This window comes from Nelusetta ayraudi, unplaced genomic scaffold, assembly GCF_046127955.1.
Source record: "Nelusetta ayraudi isolate G7.1 ecotype Tasmania unplaced genomic scaffold, CSIRO-AGI_Nayr_v1 ptg000042l, whole genome shotgun sequence".
NCBI classification, from domain to species: domain Eukaryota; kingdom Metazoa; phylum Chordata; class Actinopteri; order Tetraodontiformes; family Monacanthidae; genus Nelusetta; species Nelusetta ayraudi.
Window position 1 is genome coordinate 5,176,950 of NW_027466092.1, and position 18,513 is coordinate 5,195,462.

Below are 18,513 nucleotides of genomic sequence, written 5' to 3' on the forward strand. Positions count from 1 at the left end.
TTTTTTTTTTTTTACCTTATGTCTCAAGAAGAAAAACTAAGTATCCCAGCCACAGGCAAACAAATTAAACATTTGAATTTACTTTGCTAATGTTCTGTGTTCTGAGGTCTGTGAGAGAAGGACTGGCAGGTTAAAATGCTACCAGTGATAAGTTTTGCTTGGTTTAAGTATTTATTGTACTCCTAACATTTTACAGACAACTGATGTTTTATGCTGAAAGCAATCAATCAATAAATGGTTGGGCAGTATGTTTTATATCTTTAAATTATGCCAATAAGTTTAATGGTCTACAGTAAGTGGAGCCTGTTTACTATTTGTGTTTCTCTGTAACTACACCTTTTCCCTATCTTTCATTTTGGAAGGTTGATTCTTAAATTGTCGCTAGTGTGAAAGCCTTCAAAAGTAATAACAAAGATAAACTTGTCAGTGTCAAAAAGTGAAAGACAGGGATCACCCCAAGAGTCACCCAAAGCTCCGCCAGTAAAGACAAAACAGAAACAGCATCTACACAGGGACGAGTGTCGGATGAAATATAAAACCAAATGGAACAAAGATTGATAAAATTTTAGAAATGCCTTGGCGGGTATGAGCACCTACGGGACTGATTAGTCTGCATTGGCTATTTCTCTGTGATCATGCAGTGGGTCACTTATTGCTGTGACAGTATCATATGGGAATAATCTGGATAAAAGTGGCAAAAAGCAATCACAATAGACAACAACGCTGTTTTTTCAGGTTTAGTTTTTAGTTTTTCCAGCTGAGATCAATGAAGCTGGACTAACAAAAAAAACAAAAACAATTCAGATTAAATAGATTTGCAGCGCGCCTGTATATTAAAGTCACTCTGTATTAACACTGGTTTTGCTTTCATACCTCTCAATTTATACGCAAAAAAAATTGAGTTTGCATAGAAATTCTCTATATTTTGCATAAGAGTGCATCTCTGGATTAAGGCATCCATTTACTTCATGAGAAAAGGCCTGGTTACACCCGGCAACACGAACTCTTAACCTCAAAACCTGTGCCCCTCTTCAACCACACAGCTCCTGTGCTGCTGAGGAGTCAATGCCTGGGCCTGTGGGATGGTTTCCCAATCTTTTTTTTATTTTATTTATTTATTTTTTGGGGGGTTGGTGGGGGGGGGGGGGGGGTCCAATGCACTTCAGCCACATAATTATTTCAGGCCACTAGATTCACCATCTAGTTACCTCCAGGTGGGTATAAAGGTTCTATTCCGGGAGAAAACCATCCAACTGTGGTTACTGAGAAAACGTCCACAGAAGAGGCAGTGTTGCAGGCCTGCACTCTGGCAAACAGCAAACAACTGTTTGAAGGTAAAAGTAATATACGTTTCTCTGGATAATAATGCAAATTGTGACATTCAGCCCATTTTCAAGTAGCAGCATATAAGGCGGCGGGGTGTTTTAGTATGCTGGAGGGGGAAAATAGCCTGCAGCACTCAATAATACAAGGATAACGTCACGTCTCCAGACCGACTGGAAGTGTTGATGAAAGCTGCGTCAGATCCTAGCGACAGTCACGGTGGTAAAATTTTGAATTAACTTTTGTTTGAGCGAATTTGATTTGCTCTGCATTCAGCCATGCACAGGGACAAACATGCTGTGCTTACTTCCTGCAGCTGCAATCAGAATAGTTAATGCATAGACACAGCAGAGTTCAGCTCTTCCTTCACGAATGAATTCTACCCTGCCATTGCTACTCGATCAAAAACAGATGAGACTCCAGGCAGAGACACAAGTTGCCATTTTTGTCTGCTCAAAAAATGCGTCTTGATTGAAGTTGTTGAGATGCTAGGAATGTATGATTAGCTCCTTTTATTACATTTCCAGTAACACACAACTAACACTCATTGCAACGTGCCAGTAAAAAGAAGCAGAAGTCGCTGGTGGTGACGGCTTTTGAAAAGAAAGGTGCCGATTCCCATCTGGTCATTATTTCTCTATGACTCCTGATTGGAGATGAAGTCACTACAAATGTGTAATTACTGCATTTGACTGGTTGGGGGGAGTGGTGTTTATTTGGTAGGCCAGTTAAGAAAAGGAACACTGTGTTAGGTTTACTGAAAAAAAGACAAATGACAAGTGAGAACTTGAGCGTGTCTGGCTTCCTTGAAACTATAAAACCCGGGGTGGTGACCCAGCAGCTATTTAAAGGCTGCTGTGCATCTCTTTTTCTTTTTTTAATGTGCCAGAATATGAAGCAATACCAATTAGATGAGAGAACAAAATGTTCTTACCCAAATTTGAATAAGCACATTAGGAAAAGAAAGAAGATAGAAAGAAGACATACACACTTAAGTTAGTAATACTGCACTTTCATGTGAAGTTTATGAAAAATGTAAAACGTCCATGCTACAGTAATAATATGTCATGAATGCAGGGCATAGAAGCGTGTAGGGTTCATTTCTTTGTCTCAAATACTTATATTTGAGATGAATACAACAAAATACAATACAAAGCTAATACAAACCACATCAATAGCTCAACAGAGCCAATGGCTTAACAGCTTTTCACGTGACCTTTTAGTTAGGCACCGTCTTGGCCTCATGGCATCAAATGTGAACAGCATGAAGAATAGGACTGCTTTTTTGAGGATGATCACCTTGTTAGAGAACATGCTATGCTTTACATTGAACATGTGCATTAAAATGTTTCGAGAAGATCAAATTAAGTTTGCCTGTATAACGGAAATCAAAACATCATGTTCATTAGGTTTGGTAAGATTTACATCTAGCAGCCAAACGGAGTTAAATAATTGTCAAAATTATTGTCAGCCAACCCATCGAGTAAGAAAGAGAACTACTTGAACGACACACACTGTGTTGTGCAACTAATCTGTTGCTTTTGATGTGTGGAAATCCGTAAGTTACGTGACTCTTTGCAGTGATTATGCAATCATTCATTAATTCATTCATTTAGGGCCGTTTGTGTTTCCCGGTTCACCAATAGTATCACAATTATGAGTATTATCTTTCAGACATTCAACCATGTTTTACACAGAGCAAAAACCTACAAAATAAAACATTGAAAATGTGTTTGGGCAAATCTGTGCGAGTTATGTCACCTTGCGAAAATGTGGCATGGTTCGAATTACATAAGATTTCCTCTAATGGCAAATAACACCAGTTTTTAATCCAAGTTACACAAATGTGTGCATTCCCAAGGTTGTTTTTTTATTGCTTCAGCACAATAATTGAATTTAAAGAGAAAAAGTGCCAACAGTATGTGTGGCCTCTTAAGCGAGCCAAGCCTCAGAATAGCGTGAACATTTTGGACTGAATAACTGTCCGTGGGAAACCATGTTCTGTTGCTCCGGCTCTCAATACATCAAGATGCCTAGACAGAATGAAGCTGACAGCATTTTCCTCACCAGCCACTGATCAAGCACAACTTTACTTTGTTTGTTGTTTATGAAGCGGTCAAAGTTAAAAGTGTACGGAGTTTGATTCGTGAAGCTGGTATTTGGACCAGTTTTCAGGATGTGCGATTCATGTTGGATTTCCTTTTTGTCAGGTGCTATCATTCATGACGTTGCCAGGGTATTGACTTGAGCTCTAATTATTTTTTCACAGTAGAAATGTTCACCTGCCAACTGAGCCTCTTGCGCAACAGAACAAAAAGTAACAAGATTCCCCAACATTCAAATGTATTTTTCCCCCACTGCATCTCAGCCAGAAGAGCGCATGTCTGAAAATGTCACAGTGACACAAAGATAACAACCAACAGCATCTGCACAACACAGAACTTGTGCATAGCAAATGTCTTCGATAGGTCTTTGTGTTTTCGGTGGTCAGCAGCCACTGTGAGCACACCCAGCAGGTCGGGGATTGATTATCAGACCACCCATTCATCACGACCACTTCAAAAACCCACGACACTGACTACTTAAACGTTTCGCCATGAGGTTTTGGAGATACTCTGGAATTACAGCAGGCAGGTATTTCTATATAGACACCATCTACCTTTGCCCATTGTTCATTCTCAGGCGTCGCATTGATTGCCTCAGTAATCCGGGCATCTCCATGGAAACTGGGAGACGCAATGCGCCTTCTATGATTAAAGCAAAATGTATGGCTGGAAAAAGCGGCATCATGTTCTCAGATAAACCACTGAAAGATGAAACAACAGCAATGTCTTTGCATGAGGGGGAATCCATTTCTTTAAATATTTTTTTATTCCAAAAACAGAATTTCTCAAATGTTTACTTTGCTCACGGCGACCCTATGAAAACAACTGTGGCCCGAGCCACAATATTTGTGGATGCTGAATCTCCACTTTTTACAACTATGCAAAAAGAGTATCTTCTCAATCAATCAATGTCAAATCAAATCAAGCCAACATATCTTAGTACAAGAATACCATGTTATTGTTAAATATGTTAGATGACTAGTTAGCTTTGCGCTAGTGATAGACCCACTCTTTTCAAATTTCTGAAAAAGAAACTGAACTGCAAGGTATCCTATTCATAATTAGGTTGTGGAGGGCACACACTCTAAACTACCTCAACTGGCTCCTCTCAACTGCAAGTAGAAGTGCTTCTACTCTGATCTCATTTCTTAATCCTGTACTTTCAGTCATTACCCAACGCTCATGACCATGGGTGAGGATCGGAACAGAGACAGAACGGTCGATCAAAATCTTGACTGACCAGTGCAAGCCAGCGTTACAACAGCAGACGACACCCTAAACTGCCTGAGACGTACAAACAATATCACATCATCTACGTAACCTATGCTAACCCTCATCACCCTCTTAGCACCACAAATGAAGTCTGTTATGTGTAGACATTTTCAGACTGAGACCTCTATCTGAAAACATATTGTGTACTGTATGTACGTCTATTTTACTTGTTAAAAGAAGTTCAGTAGCAGGAGTAATGCTGTTCTGAGAGGTCGAGGAAGGAAAAAAAAAAAAAAAAAAAACTGTCAGTGGGCAGAAGCATTGAGATGAAGCAAAGATCTTGGGGCGAATTTCTGAGAATGACCTAACTTTTCTGAGCCCAACAGGGCCAAGAGAAAAACAAGACAACAATAAAGACACATTGCTGCACTTCATCCAAAAAACAAAAACCTGACACTTCTTTCATACACGCTCCATGTAACATGAAGCGAGCCCTGACAAAAGTTTACAGATAATAAACTTCAGATTCAGACAGTTGAGCTTAAATGATGCTTGTCAGCGTTGCTGCAAAGACTTCTTCCTCACACACATTTGTCCTTCTGCATTAGAACACAAGCCAAGACATACAGAACAGGAGGAAAGCGAGCCAGACAATGAAAGATATAAAATTACCCTTCCATGATTTTCTTTGAATGCAATCACAGACGTTACCGGGATCAGCATGCCACAATTTTCTGCTTATGACAACGTTGGCATGGCGCATCCCTGCATATCCATCTGCATATGCAGCCGTGTGAGCATATGTTGGTGTGTTTGTGTGTGTTGGGTTTTAGCTGCAGGCAGCAGATGTAAATTACAGGGAAATGGTGTCATCTGACTGAAGAGCAGATAACTGTGGGTGATGTAAGGTCGTCGATTTATCATGTTCATATTCAAAATGCTGTGAGAGAATATCTTCAACCTCAGAAGACATCTTTCCTGGAAGCTTTGAAAAGCATCCAAAAACATTACAGCAAGTGTTGTCTTGATGGTACCACTAGCAGGTGATGTAGTAGTAGCAGTTTGTCTTTTTAACATGAGTAAAGCGATTTATGTGGCATTTCAATCGTTCAAATTGAAAAAAGAAGAAAAGAAACTAAATGAAAGCGAAACAAAATACCATTATCATTTGTATTCCTTCATTAATGTGTTCTACTCTTCCACAAATGTCAGCAGCAACAAACACAATTTGCATAATTTGAAAAATGGAACAATTTGTCGAGTTCATTCTCACAAAGTTCAAAAACTTACAATGAAAACAATATAATGATGAAAAGGGGCCATAACAACATTTCCAACATGAATTATCCTGTATTATTAGTGTTCAGAGGAGTGATCAAAAATACATTTCACGTTGGAAAGAAAGAAAGAAAGGTTTTCTCAATTATTGTCAGATGTTCCTTTGATTCCTCCGTGTGTACATCTGTGTTTATTTGATTGTATAGGCACACTAGAGCAGCCTGGGCCAAGCAGGCAAAGCTTTCATGTCAACAGTGATGATAGAGATGGAGGTCCACTGAGATCACATCAATCTCCTCTTCATCATCATCCTCTTAGCATGTGCATTTGGATCTACTGACTCACTGGGAGGGTCTGTGTTATAATGTCTCCAGAATTAAGTGTTGTGTTATTATATTATTGTATTCTATCATATTATCCTCATAATCAAGATGAAGAATCGTATCCGCTGTCTGTTCACATGAGATGGACTTATTCCCCTGGCAATAGGGCAAGCAAAGGAAGAAGCAGCTATCTGTTGTATCACAGATAGCTGTGATTTTTTTACATGGTAAAATATTGATTTTAAATTCTGTTGTTGATTTAAATGTACACATGGATTTCTATTTGTTTGTGTGCAAAGAATCAAAAATAATAAAATAAATAAATAAATAAAAATAATAATAAAAAATACGATGGTAGCATATTTATTTTTTTATCTTGTGTCAATTTAACGGTGGCATCGGTGGCACGATTCTTTAAGACCTGATAGGTAGTATATATCGTAGCTACTGATCAGTAGCTACATTTTAATATAGCACAAGTGCACTTCGTAAATATTTCCATTGAAGGGTATTTTGTGCACGAGCTTCGTCAATCTAGTGAAATCTCATCTCACAAGACTGCAGGAAGAAAGATGGACACTCAAAACCAGTTGTGTGTTGGCACGGTTCTCATTACATCGACAGCAGTTGCCTTGACAATACTGAATCAAAGACGAAGGCAACAGATGAGTTTGTCATCAAAGTCTGTGCGTGTGGGAAAGGCCACATATCAGGGATTTCGCAGATCCACTGTAGATTCGACATTACAAATTGACCCGTGTAGCTTTTAATGATCTGTGCTATGTGCTATGCTATGCCTCTTGTTGCACCAGACCTGTCATGCCCTCTGGAGTCGGTGCCGACACGGAAGCGTGTGGCTATTGACTGCACGTGTGCAGTGTAAATGCAAAAAAAAGAAAGGTGTTGCTATTGCACTTTTGTGATATATTTCTATATCGAAACATCTGTGATCACAAATATGATGGAAGCATATTTCCTTCTTATGAGCACGGAAAAATTTGATATTCGAGAGTATGTTATGAAATCCGGTTGTGTTTCCATTCCTTTTTTTTTTTATTGTGTATTTCTAAGGGTATTGGAAACCCTGCTAATGGTTACTTGTAAGCACATTTTACCGTTCAATTCATAAAGGATACTATGAATGCTCTCACCAGCCATAAATGCTCTTGTGCAATAAAGAATGCATTAAATGCTTTGTGTTTGTGGTGTTACAGGTGCAAGTGGGAGTAATAAACTCAATGTAAAACAAAAGAAACATAAATCAACCTATTATAGGAAAAAAAAAGTTAAATAACCCAAGTCAACTAAAACAGTCAATAAATAGGTGATTGCACCATTTCCCATGTGAATGTGTGCTTCCTACAGATTTCAACAACTGTCATCTCTAACTGGGCCACACTGGGCCAGTAAAGATTAGCTTCAGAGCCTTACTGCAAAGTAACTGATAAAAATCAGCCATAAACAGTTCCCTCCCTGAGGAAATCAAAAGTATAATTGCTGGTGTCTTGAGGTAGTCTTTGGTGGATACATTTTCTATTACAGCAAAATGCCTCTTCAGACTGGTGAAGCCACGACATTGCATTGGGACACTCATTTCATACTGTCGGAAACGATTGTCGATCGAGATATGGAAGAAAAACACTTGCACTTGCATCACTGTGAGTGCGACTTGGCTTCGGGTACGATTAACTCACCCCAGCTGCAAAGCCTAAACTCCCATCCAAGATGCGTTTCTGGAAATGCGAGAGAAGAAAGACAAGACAAGATTTAAAAAACAAAAAAACAAAAAAAACATGACAAAGGCTGTAAAAATGCTTTATGCACCAAAGGTCTGCTGAGCTATTTATATGGGTCCATGCTGTGTCTTTCAACACACAATGTAGCGGTTATTAGCAATCTGAACACTTGGAACATTTGACACGCGTGAACTTATGGGCACCATATGGTGGACTTGCAGGCCCAAGGCCGCACAGAACCACTTTCGCAACTTGAGAATTTTCTCATGTGCATCGTTTTACGAACACACCGAAAGGAATCGTCCGCTTGACTCCAGGAAGCATGTGACCTGTAACGTGCACGGACAGATCAGATGACTGTGCTTCAGTGCTGCTTCAAACACTGAACACAATACTGCCCAAATAAGGGAAACTACTCATTTATATTTAACTGAACTTGTCTGGCAACGTTTCAGAGATGATTGGTTAAAAAAAAAAAAATCCTTATTTTTGCACAGCAATGACATCTTAATAGGACACAGAAGACGTGTTTAAAAACACAAAGAATGAGTGCCTATCTAATGACAAATTTTACTCTTTATTAGCTAAGTTAATTTATCAAGTTCAAAGAATATTTTTTCATCAATTAAACCATACACAAAAACAAACTTTTTTTTATTTAAAATTTAAATTTGGCACTTGGACTTGATAAGTCTTTTTGGCATATCTTCCAATATACAGTAAGATGATACTATTATTTCATGAAAGGTGTGAAATCATAGTAATGGTGAGACAAACGGCTTGATTGAATATTACTGAAATCGAGATATATATTGGACATACCTAGGTGACATAGTTTACTTTTAGGTGGGATAATTCCTGTCTTCCTGGTCCTAATGCTAATCTTTGCTAACAAGCTGCTGGCTCACCTTCATTGTGAAAACAGAAGCGGTAAGCATACGGGCGGCACACAGGACAAATATTTCTTCAAGGCGTTTGCCCTGGCTTTAAATCCCTGCGGCTTTTTGGTGTATGCTTGTTTCCTTTGAATTACCTGTCGGCTGGAAAAGACAAACACCAGGGCAGCTCCAGCAGCAGTCAGGCCCCAGGTGAAAAGGGTCCCCAGCAGGGCCTGGGTCACGGGGCTGTAGCCTTCCAGCATGGTGCCTGACCTGGACACACATCAAAAAGACAATGAAAACACAGAGTTGGTCATTTCACTTCAACATCTTAATGCAGTTTAGGGTTTGTCGCGTCAAGGCTCAAGTTGATCATTATTGTAAATGTGCTCCGATCTTAACTTGATCATACTGCACAATGGACATTAAAAAAATAAAAAAATAAAAAAATAAAAGGACAGAACACCTGCTTGTGTGTGCTGTCAGTATCACTGGTGCATCAGGGACGTACGTGGTTGTACCTTTTGGGATCTTTAAATGAACTTAAATCTAAATTTAACTTTTCATGATTCCCAACACAGCAATATTTCTCATAAAAAAAGACAACCACAATCACAAACTACAGCTTTGGTAACAAGACAGACAGTTCTTGTGACTGTGCTGTTTTACTTCAACATACACGCATGGCCAGTCAAAGACTTTCATATCATGGAGTGTTTCGTTTTGTTTTTTTCACATCCTCTGACTCAACAGACCTTTCATTTATATATATATATATATATATATATATATATATATATATATATATATATATATATATATATATATCGTACGCAGGTGCATCCATTTGGTATTCGTCAATCGCTTAAAATAAACACAAACTGAAAAGATAGAACCGTAGTCTTTATTTTTCCAAGAAGCTCGTCATAAATGCCAAAGGATTCTTCTTATGTCATTTATTCATCTGTAATTTGTATGAAACAGCTGTTCTGAACACTTCGTTTGAGTCATGAGTACATACACACTAGAATAAGATAAGGCATGGACCGAGACTCACACACCACTGGGCTGTAAACTGAATTCATTCGGCCTTGTGCGATAACGCAGCATTTAATGTTCATCATATTAAAGCCTAATGAATCGAGGCGGATGCCACTCATGTGCAGCAGTGAGACACATGTTGTAGTTTCCGACAGGCAGAATTAAAACAGCCTTTACTTTGGCCTTGTAAGCTGTTGAGGCTGTGGTACCTAGAAACTAATATACGCGACAAAATGCGATTTAAAGTGGCGCAAACAGACGAACATCAGAGTCGGCGGGTCAATCTTAACGTGCTGCTCGCGATTTAATAAAGTTCTGTTTTTCCAATTGACGAAAACTCCTGTCTACAATAAGCGGAGACGGTTTGCTTTCATCCGGCATGTTGCAGTTTCACTTATTAGGTCGGACTTTAGCGTAGCGTTAATTCTTGTTTTACTCACTTCTTTCCAATAGCACCACGACTCCACTGTATTTACTTCCTACTTCCCGGTACACGTGTTAAGGACAATTGAAATCCCGCCTCTGCTCGCACACTATTGGTCAAGCCGTCTGACGGGAGCCGTTTTTAAAGTGGCAGTGACTTGTGGCTGAGAAGACGTTGCTTTAGTTCACAGGCACTGAGCAATGTTAAAGTGCGAGAGCAGGCACCGGTATCTGTGTATATCATTAAGGGGCAGAAACGAAAAAACACTACTACTCCATGAAAATCTAGTTGCATGTTATCTTCATGTGTACAAATCTACTGTGCTTTATGTTGGTTGAAAAAAACAATTTTCTTGAGTGTGTTATAGATAGAGTTAAGAAGTTGTAAATGTAATTCAAAAGCTATGAATATAATAGGTTAGTGTGTTCATGCATGAAGTGGTATTGAAAAAATAGGCTTTGCTACAAGGTGTAATTTTAGATTGTCGACAATGGTTTGCGAGCAATTATGTTTGTATTTATTTTTGATACTAGATTTAGTTAAATAAAATACAGCACGTGGAGGGCTTGGGGAGGATTTGAGGGTATATGCATTTGTGGGATTTTTGTGTCATTCTCTCAATTAATAATTACAATTCACAACTTATTTTTGTATTTATTTATTTATTCATTTTGGTATTTCTTCTACGGCAAAGTCTGACAAAACTAATGATGTCACAATCACAATAGATTCAAATGCTGTTTGTCGAAAAACGAGAAAATGAATAGATCATACAGTATCATGGATGGTCTTCATTCTTGGTCATAGGCAAATGACGGCTCTCTAGAGTCTGGATCTGCTCTAGGTTTCTTCCCACAGGGGAGTTTTTCCTATGGCAACTGTCGCACTTTGCTTGCTTTGGGGGCCCAGTTGTTGTTGTTTTTTTCTCTGATTGTGCAAAGGGCTTTGAGACGTCTTTGGATGTGATTTAGTGCCGTACAAATAAAAGTTGATTGATTATTATTATCATCATTTGCAGTAGTCGTCGTCGTAGTAGTAGTAGTAGTAGTAGTAGTAGTAGTAGTAGTAGTAGTTTTGGTGGTATTAGTAGCATTTAACGATTTTTGTTTAATGAATGACCTGAATGAATTAAAGTCACTTTTTATTTTGAAGCACAATATAATCATGAAACATTTTATGGTCGGAGGCAGTTCATGGCATGATTTTGATAAACATTCCTTCAAAAAATTGACACCCCATGTGTCGTAATTGAAGGGGGATGTTTGAGTTACTCATGGACTGGAATTGATGAAAGCCTCAGATCCAGTAAGTATAAATGAGATGATTAGACATGGAGTTTCCACATTCTTGCAAATCACTGCTGAAGGCATTAGGCAAAGCATGCCATTCTATTTGTATCATCTCTTTCTGGAATTACCTTCATATGAAGCCTTTTTTGCCAAAGCTGCAGTAACAATCTGTCATCACATTTCTTTGCAATGACAATGCCACCACATGTGGTCTCTGACTTTAATTTGTGGTGTTTATTCACACCAGCAGCACAGTTTTCAGAGATGGCAAGGCTGGTACATAAGTTTGCTTGGGCACTTATGTCCAGTCTGAAATGTCTGAGAAACGTCCAAGATATGTTGGCACTGTTACTTGTTACTGCCATTGCTAATTGCCAGAAGTAGTCTCCAAGAAGTTGCAACAATATTGCTGGCAGGGAAAGCATCGGTTTTGCATGAAAATGAGGGGAGGTAGAGGAAAAACAATTAGATTTGCTCCAGATATCCATTATAGACCACCACTGCCACACTTGCTAAAACAATCATGCAGGCAAAATTAAAGGGAGCGTAAATCAAATAAACAGCAGGATAGAAGCAACTTATTTCCCTTATCGACTACTCACCACTTTTTAGAATGCAGCAGTGTCAATATCCATCCAACTATACAGTAGATTCATGGAGAAAAATAGTTACACACAATACAGATACCTTTGGAAGCAGTGGTGCAACAAGTCTCTCGCTCTGCTTGTGTCGTGCCATCTAAGTCTCAAAACGACAACATTAACACCATGTCTCCAGTATCGCTAACATCTGTTGCCTTTTAGCCAGGGCTGTGTACACATTTTGAAAAAAATGTGCATTCCCAGTTTTTGTGTTCCTTTGTGTCTTGTGCAGAGCAATTTCTGGGAGACAAGCCGCCTCTGGTGCACACCCACAATTCAAGAGCCAGCCTGGCTTGGCCTGCGGATGTTTTGGCTAAAGGAATGATGTTTACACTGATGGTGCAGTTGTGCTGTGGCATCTGTGCAACACTTGGATGACACCGCACACCAACTTTGGAGATATATTCTTTTTATATTGGTGTCCATGGTGAAAGACATGCACGGTTTGGAATCTGTTCTTCAAACCCATTTGTCATAAATAGGATGTTTTTGTTTGTTTATTTGACGTATCCTTTAGTATGGAGCTTGGTTTTGAAAACACAGTCGTACCACTTTTTTTTCTGCAGCACGTGGATATGGATGGCTGAGTGACAGTTTGAACACTTGCAGTGAAATACTGGCCGTAAAATATGAGCCTGTCAAACGTCTCCAAATTTAGAACCATGAAACTAAGTGTTTCCAGTGATGCTTTAACTGGAGGGTTTCAGTTGGGGTTTGCTGCTCAAAGTGCCCGTTTCCAGAGGGAAGCAAAGCCACCAGCGAATCGGGGGTTACAGCTGCAAAGACTTTTTCTTTGCCGGTTCAACTGGAGCCATTAAAAAATCAAAGTGTTTGTATGTCCTGAGAATTCTGTAATTGTTAATAATCAGTTTAATTAGACACACTCTGTGGGCAAAGACAAGAATCAATCAGAGGAAATTGACTTGCAACAAATTAACTTTTCCTCGCTGTGCGGACGGTGGGCGGTGCAATCCACAGCGTTTCCTTTTGGACATTCCTGGAGTATTTAAACTATGCGTGTCAGAGTGGCAACAGGACAGAGGTCATCACTCATCCAGGCTTTTCAGCTTCTGCCCACCCACCCACAAACCAGTCTATCTTGCCATCTCTTCTCCTCCCACACGGCCAGGGTTCTAGTTTGTTTTTTTTCACTTTGTCTTCTCTGCTCCCCGAATCATTTTTTGTATGATGTGATTATGAGAAAAACAAAAGTGTACAAGGTGTGACTGAGAGAGAATGGATGAAGTAAGTAAACAGCATGTGATGTCAAATGTCATAAAAGTAATGAGAAAAAAAACAGACAGCAGACTTCATGTTCCTGGGGGAAGATTAAGTCTCTCTGAGTTGTGTGAGGGTCCCCAGTGACAAAACTGTCTTTGTGTCTGTCCGCGTTATGTGTATAACTGGGCTGCGGAGGAGCACAGACGTAGGGCAGAAGGAAATAGATGAAGTAGGGGCGAAAAAAAGGAGTCAGGTCAACAGAAGAAAAATGGAAGAGACAGGCAGGACAATGATTACATACAGAAAGAGAGGGAGCGGGAGAGGGACGGTAACAAAGCAGTAGTAACAGTAACAAAAGTATTATAGCAGATGGGACCAGGCTTTACCTTGGAAACAGCACTAGGACAGAGAGACCTTGGGGGAGGAACCAGGGAGTGGAATGAGCCAAGCTGGAGTTTATCACGATCTCAAGGGACTAATGAAGAGGGGGCGGGGGTCCTCACTCCCAGCAGCAAACTCCCCACACAGTGTGTGTGTGTGGGGGGGGGCGAGATATAAAAGGGCCCATATGGAGAGAGGACGGTCAGGCAGGAGCCTTGAACACCCATCGCGCTCCCCTCCTGAGCGTCTTTCAGTGTCCAGGCTTGCACGTGTGGAGTCAATGGTCCTCCTCCTGCTACACAGGAATCAAAGTCTGATTGCTGATTGCTCCTATTTTTACTCTGAAGACAAAAGAAACTGAAAATTGGAGTAGAAGACCCACTGAAGCCTTAAAACTTAGAATAGTGCTCTTTTTTTGTAATCGCTTGTAATCTGTTTCGAGCTGTTTACTCCTCTCCCACTCAGTGCTTTTTACTCTCACCATAAGTCGGGTCGAAGGGTTGAAAAGACGTTTTTCTCTCTCTTTTTTTTTCAACCGTTTGATATCACGAGCGAAAATGGATGCCTTTGCAGATACAGATTACAATGAGACCTTTGAGGATGAGTCTTTCTTCTTTGGAGACAAAATCGACGGCTTTGGCATCACCATGGCCGTGCTCTACCTGGTGGTCTGCGTGCTCGGGCTCGCCGGGAACGCCCTCGTCGTGGTCGCCATGTTGAAACTGGACAAGCTGTCCTCGTCCACGACGGTGTACATCTTCAACCTGGCGCTGGCTGACGGGCTCTTCATGGTCGGCCTCCCCTTCATCGCCACCCAGAACTTCCAGAACCGCTGGACGCTCGGGGACGCGGCGTGCAAGGCGGTCATGATTTTGGACGGCATCAACCAGTTCACCAGCGTCTTCTGCCTGACGGCGATGAGCGTGGACCGCTACATGGCGCTGGCCAACCCGCTGCGCTTCAGCCGCTGGAGAACCCCACGTTGCGCCATGGTGGTCTCCGCGCTCCTGTGGCTCTTCTCCCTCCTCACCATCCTCCCCATGGCTCTGCGCTTCTCAGCCGACCGAGGCCTGTGCATCCCGGACATCGTCTCGGACGCCTGGTGGCTCGGCATACTCTCCTACACCTTCGTCATGGGCTTCGCCTTGCCCTTCGTGGTCATGACCGCCTCGTACGCGGCGCTGCTGCTCACCCTGAGGTCCCAGCGGCTCAAGTCTGCGTCGCCAATCCACAAGAGCCAGACACTGGAGCGGCAGGTCACTAGGATGATCATCGCGGTGGTGGTGGTTTTTGGGACGTGCTGGCTGCCTTTTTACACCTTCAACTTCTGGTCTTTGTACCAGAGTGGCCTGGTGCTGACCTTTGCCAGGGCTTTCGAGTTTGTGGTGCTGCTGTCGTACTCGTGGAGCTGTGCCAACCCGATCCTCTACGCCTGTTTCTCTGACACCTTCAGGAAACACTTTCGCACTCTCCTCTGCCCCAGCAACAAGTCACCTCCCAGCATGCACTGCAACACTGAACGGTATGAAGTAAACGACACGCGTGTGCCAGATGTGAGTATCCTGGCATAGACAAAAGACACACAAAAAAACAACTAAACCACCATTATACTACAGCTACCATTGTGCTGGTTAATAGATTTTTATCTTGAGGGGAGAGATTTTTGTTAATCTGTCACTTTTTCACCACACTTGTCTCCTTGGTAATTAATGAGGATTCTGATCTGATTATTCAAAGTTCTGATGTTTACAAGGTGTGGACCTGTCTTACCTGCAGGCTTTCAATCATGTTATTGTATTTCTACAGAAACTGTTTTTTTTTTTTTTTTTTTTTTTGCTGTTATTTAACTCTGCACACTTTGAGTGCATGCTGTGAATTTGCAAGTAAATATGGAAAATATGTGAAAAATACACTGTTTTGAAAATGGATTATGCATGTAACATGTTCCTTGTGCCTCTCAAACCTGTTGTGTTGTTTGTCCAGTGGATACGACTACATACTGATGAGGAGATGTGTACACAGATTGGGTATATAAAAAAAACATAATATATCAAATACAATTGGTCATAAATAGATACCCATACATGTACATGTGGATCTTCTCCTTTGCCCAGAGATAACCTTATGTGCATGAGAAGTATTTTTGCTCCCCTGAGTCCATATGCCTGGATTTGTTTGCAGGTATGCTGGTGGATTATTGCATAATCCAACAAGGCTAATTACATGGACACTTTTTTTTTTTTCACATACTGTGGCCTTTTAAAGCACTGAAGCATCACTCATATCACAAAGCATAATTTCTGTGGCCCAGTCATCTTATTTTTCCCCTCTTGGCTGAGATTCGTGTGTCTTTAAATTCTGAAAGAGGTAAGTCTAATTTTTAATCAAAATGCATTTTGTCATCAGAACAGAGGCTCAACAACTGTTACCTGTACCTGCATCTCAGAAATGTTGTCTATAGAATTTTATTTTTCCTGGAGCTGCCATGCGTCATTGGTGTATTGACTTTAAATCCATGCCACAAAAGATCAAAAACAGGTTCAAACACATGGAAGAGGGACAGAGATCAGTACTAAGCAAACAAGAAGAGCTACTCAAAAGCAAGACACGTTTATGCAAGGACAAACAAACAAGGAAGTCTGCTGTTAATTATCAGTTATGAAAATATGAAGAAATGAGATTTTAACAGGAATGTGAGAAAAATACATCTTAGTGCCTTGACTTGAAATTAATTTCAAGCATTTTTTAAAAAGAGATTTATTTAGAGTCTTCATCAAGACAGTGATGTGGTCTTGGACTTTTTTAATGTTATTTTTATTGATCATATAATCACATAATATCTGTATGAGCATGATGCTGTTTTTGATTGTAAGGAAACATTTTTGCATATGTTTGATTCAAATTACTGATGCTGAAAATTTGACCTATGTATTGATAATCAAAAATATTATGGTATAAAGTACAATTTACTCCATGTCTATATATGTATAAATGTAATGTATTTACACACAATTAAAGTATTTGTATTAAAAGGTTTCTGTTTTCTTTGGAGGTATTTTAATGGTACTTTTATTTGTTTAGTTTTAAGAGAAAAATGTGCTTAAATCAGATATCTGTACAACAGTACTCACAAAGATGAGTTAAAAAAAAAAGTGTTAGAGTAAAAGTAGAAGGGATATTACTTGAAATGCACTAAATAGGTGAGTTACTCCGTCCTCTATCCGTTTGCATTCTCAGGAGTGTAGAACACATTGTGTGTTCTAATATCTTAGTATTTTTAGTTGTTTTTAGCCCCGGGAGACGTGACACACGTCTGTGTCCAGGAACACAAATGTGCGACGACTGCCATAAACATTACATAATTGGAAACTCACTCGCCTTTAAAAGCCGCAGAGAATGCCAAATATGTCATAACTTTTTAACAGATTCAGCGGTAAATGCAATGCAGGAGGTTGCCATATCTTTAGGTTTTTTTTTAGACAAAAGATGTCAGCTCGTCACGGTGTCTCAGTCCCAGACTGCCTGCCGAACACCTCCTCTCAACTGCATTTTATTTAGCATTCAGCAGCATGCTGTTTCAGCAGCACCATTACTCAAAGCAACACAAGGGCAATATCATCCATTACCTTTGAACGAAGCAAATTTAAGAAGTGGCAGAAACAGTTAGTGTCTAGCGTCTCTTGAGATTGTTCTTAATATAAGAGCATACTGCATTCGCAGGCACTTTAACACACAGAGAACAGAGTCTATGACATTTTGGTCAATATCATATTGATTTATATTCATAGCTACATTCTACTTAGATACAGTTGCTTTACCCAGCATCTCGGCACAGATAGGTAATTATCTACTGAATGTGGAGGTGAGAGTTGGGTACAAGCTAATCAAACCTAATGTCTGACCTTGCAAGTCACAAATCAGTGTAGAATGAGGAAGAAAGTAAAGAAACATGAGATCAGAGGAGCTCGCGCTCGCGCTTTCCAGAGAAGTATTTTCTGACCAGGTGTTAAACAGTCTTTGAATTAATTTCTTCTTTTAACAGATGAGTCTGCACCAGTTGTAACGCTCAGTTGACAAATGAGAACCAGTGGATGCAGACGCCAAATGGGAACAGGCGAAACATGACCTTAAACGGTCTATGACAAATGTCCCAAACAGTCAACTAGTCTTTGAAATGAATGTTTTGAGGTTCACATAAAAATTTCACTCTATACAAGAGATTTTCTTTCTTGACAATTATTGTTAATTATTTATTTTCTTTCGGCAGTCTTTTCAAAACAAACATAAATTCTTGAGAGGCCGTTGGGATCTCTGAGACAACAGGACCTCCCGCAAGATGGGCTAGCAAAGAGGCTGCACAACCGTCTGCTTTGATACTTTCCCCTGAGGACACTCTCTCAACTGGAAAGAATGAGCAAATGTCAAGTCTGAAAGCTGATAAGTGTTTTCCGGCTTGTTTTCGAAAAAGAGCCAATAAACCGCTGCCCTATCAAGTTTAGGGAACGTTCAAGTGCTGACAGCAAAGAATAATTGTATTTACGGGAATAGGAGACACCATTTAGAGTGGTTAAAAGGCTCAAAACACTTGAAACACATTTAACACAACGTGTCCCAGGGAGAAATTTGTGGATTTTGATAAACTGAAAGATTTAGTGCCAGCA

The 18,513-nt window shown here is 40.2% G+C and overlaps 2 protein-coding genes across 4 annotated transcripts in view; one reads left to right on the plus strand and one right to left on the minus strand.

Annotated features, from left to right (window-relative positions):
* The window catches only part of slc39a11 (solute carrier family 39, member 11), an 84,525-nt gene extending 74,061 nt beyond the window's left edge, over positions 1-10,464 (minus strand). The window contains exons 1-3 of one of the 3 annotated variants that reach the window (XM_076033852.1): positions 10,337-10,464; positions 9,011-9,128; positions 7,936-7,974 (exon numbers count right to left, since the gene is read on the minus strand). In XM_076033852.1, coding sequence (XP_075889967.1) covers positions 7,936-7,974; positions 9,011-9,118 — 147 coding nt within the window. In that variant the 5' untranslated portion in view covers positions 9,119-9,128; positions 10,337-10,464. Of the gene's footprint in view, positions 1-7,935; positions 7,975-9,010; positions 9,129-9,321; positions 9,349-10,336 lie in introns of those variants that run through there. The other 2 variants (XM_076033854.1, XM_076033855.1) reach the window with 2 other exon arrangements.
* A 3,439-nt stretch (positions 10,465-13,903) lies between these two features.
* Positions 13,904-16,854, plus strand: LOC142893340 (somatostatin receptor type 5). Its single transcript, XM_076033828.1, has one exon. It carries the CDS (start codon positions 14,410-14,412, stop codon positions 15,421-15,423), a length of 1,014 nt encoding a protein of 337 aa, XP_075889943.1. The 5' UTR covers positions 13,904-14,409; the 3' UTR covers positions 15,424-16,854.
* Positions 16,855-18,513: the final 1,659 nt, after the last annotated feature.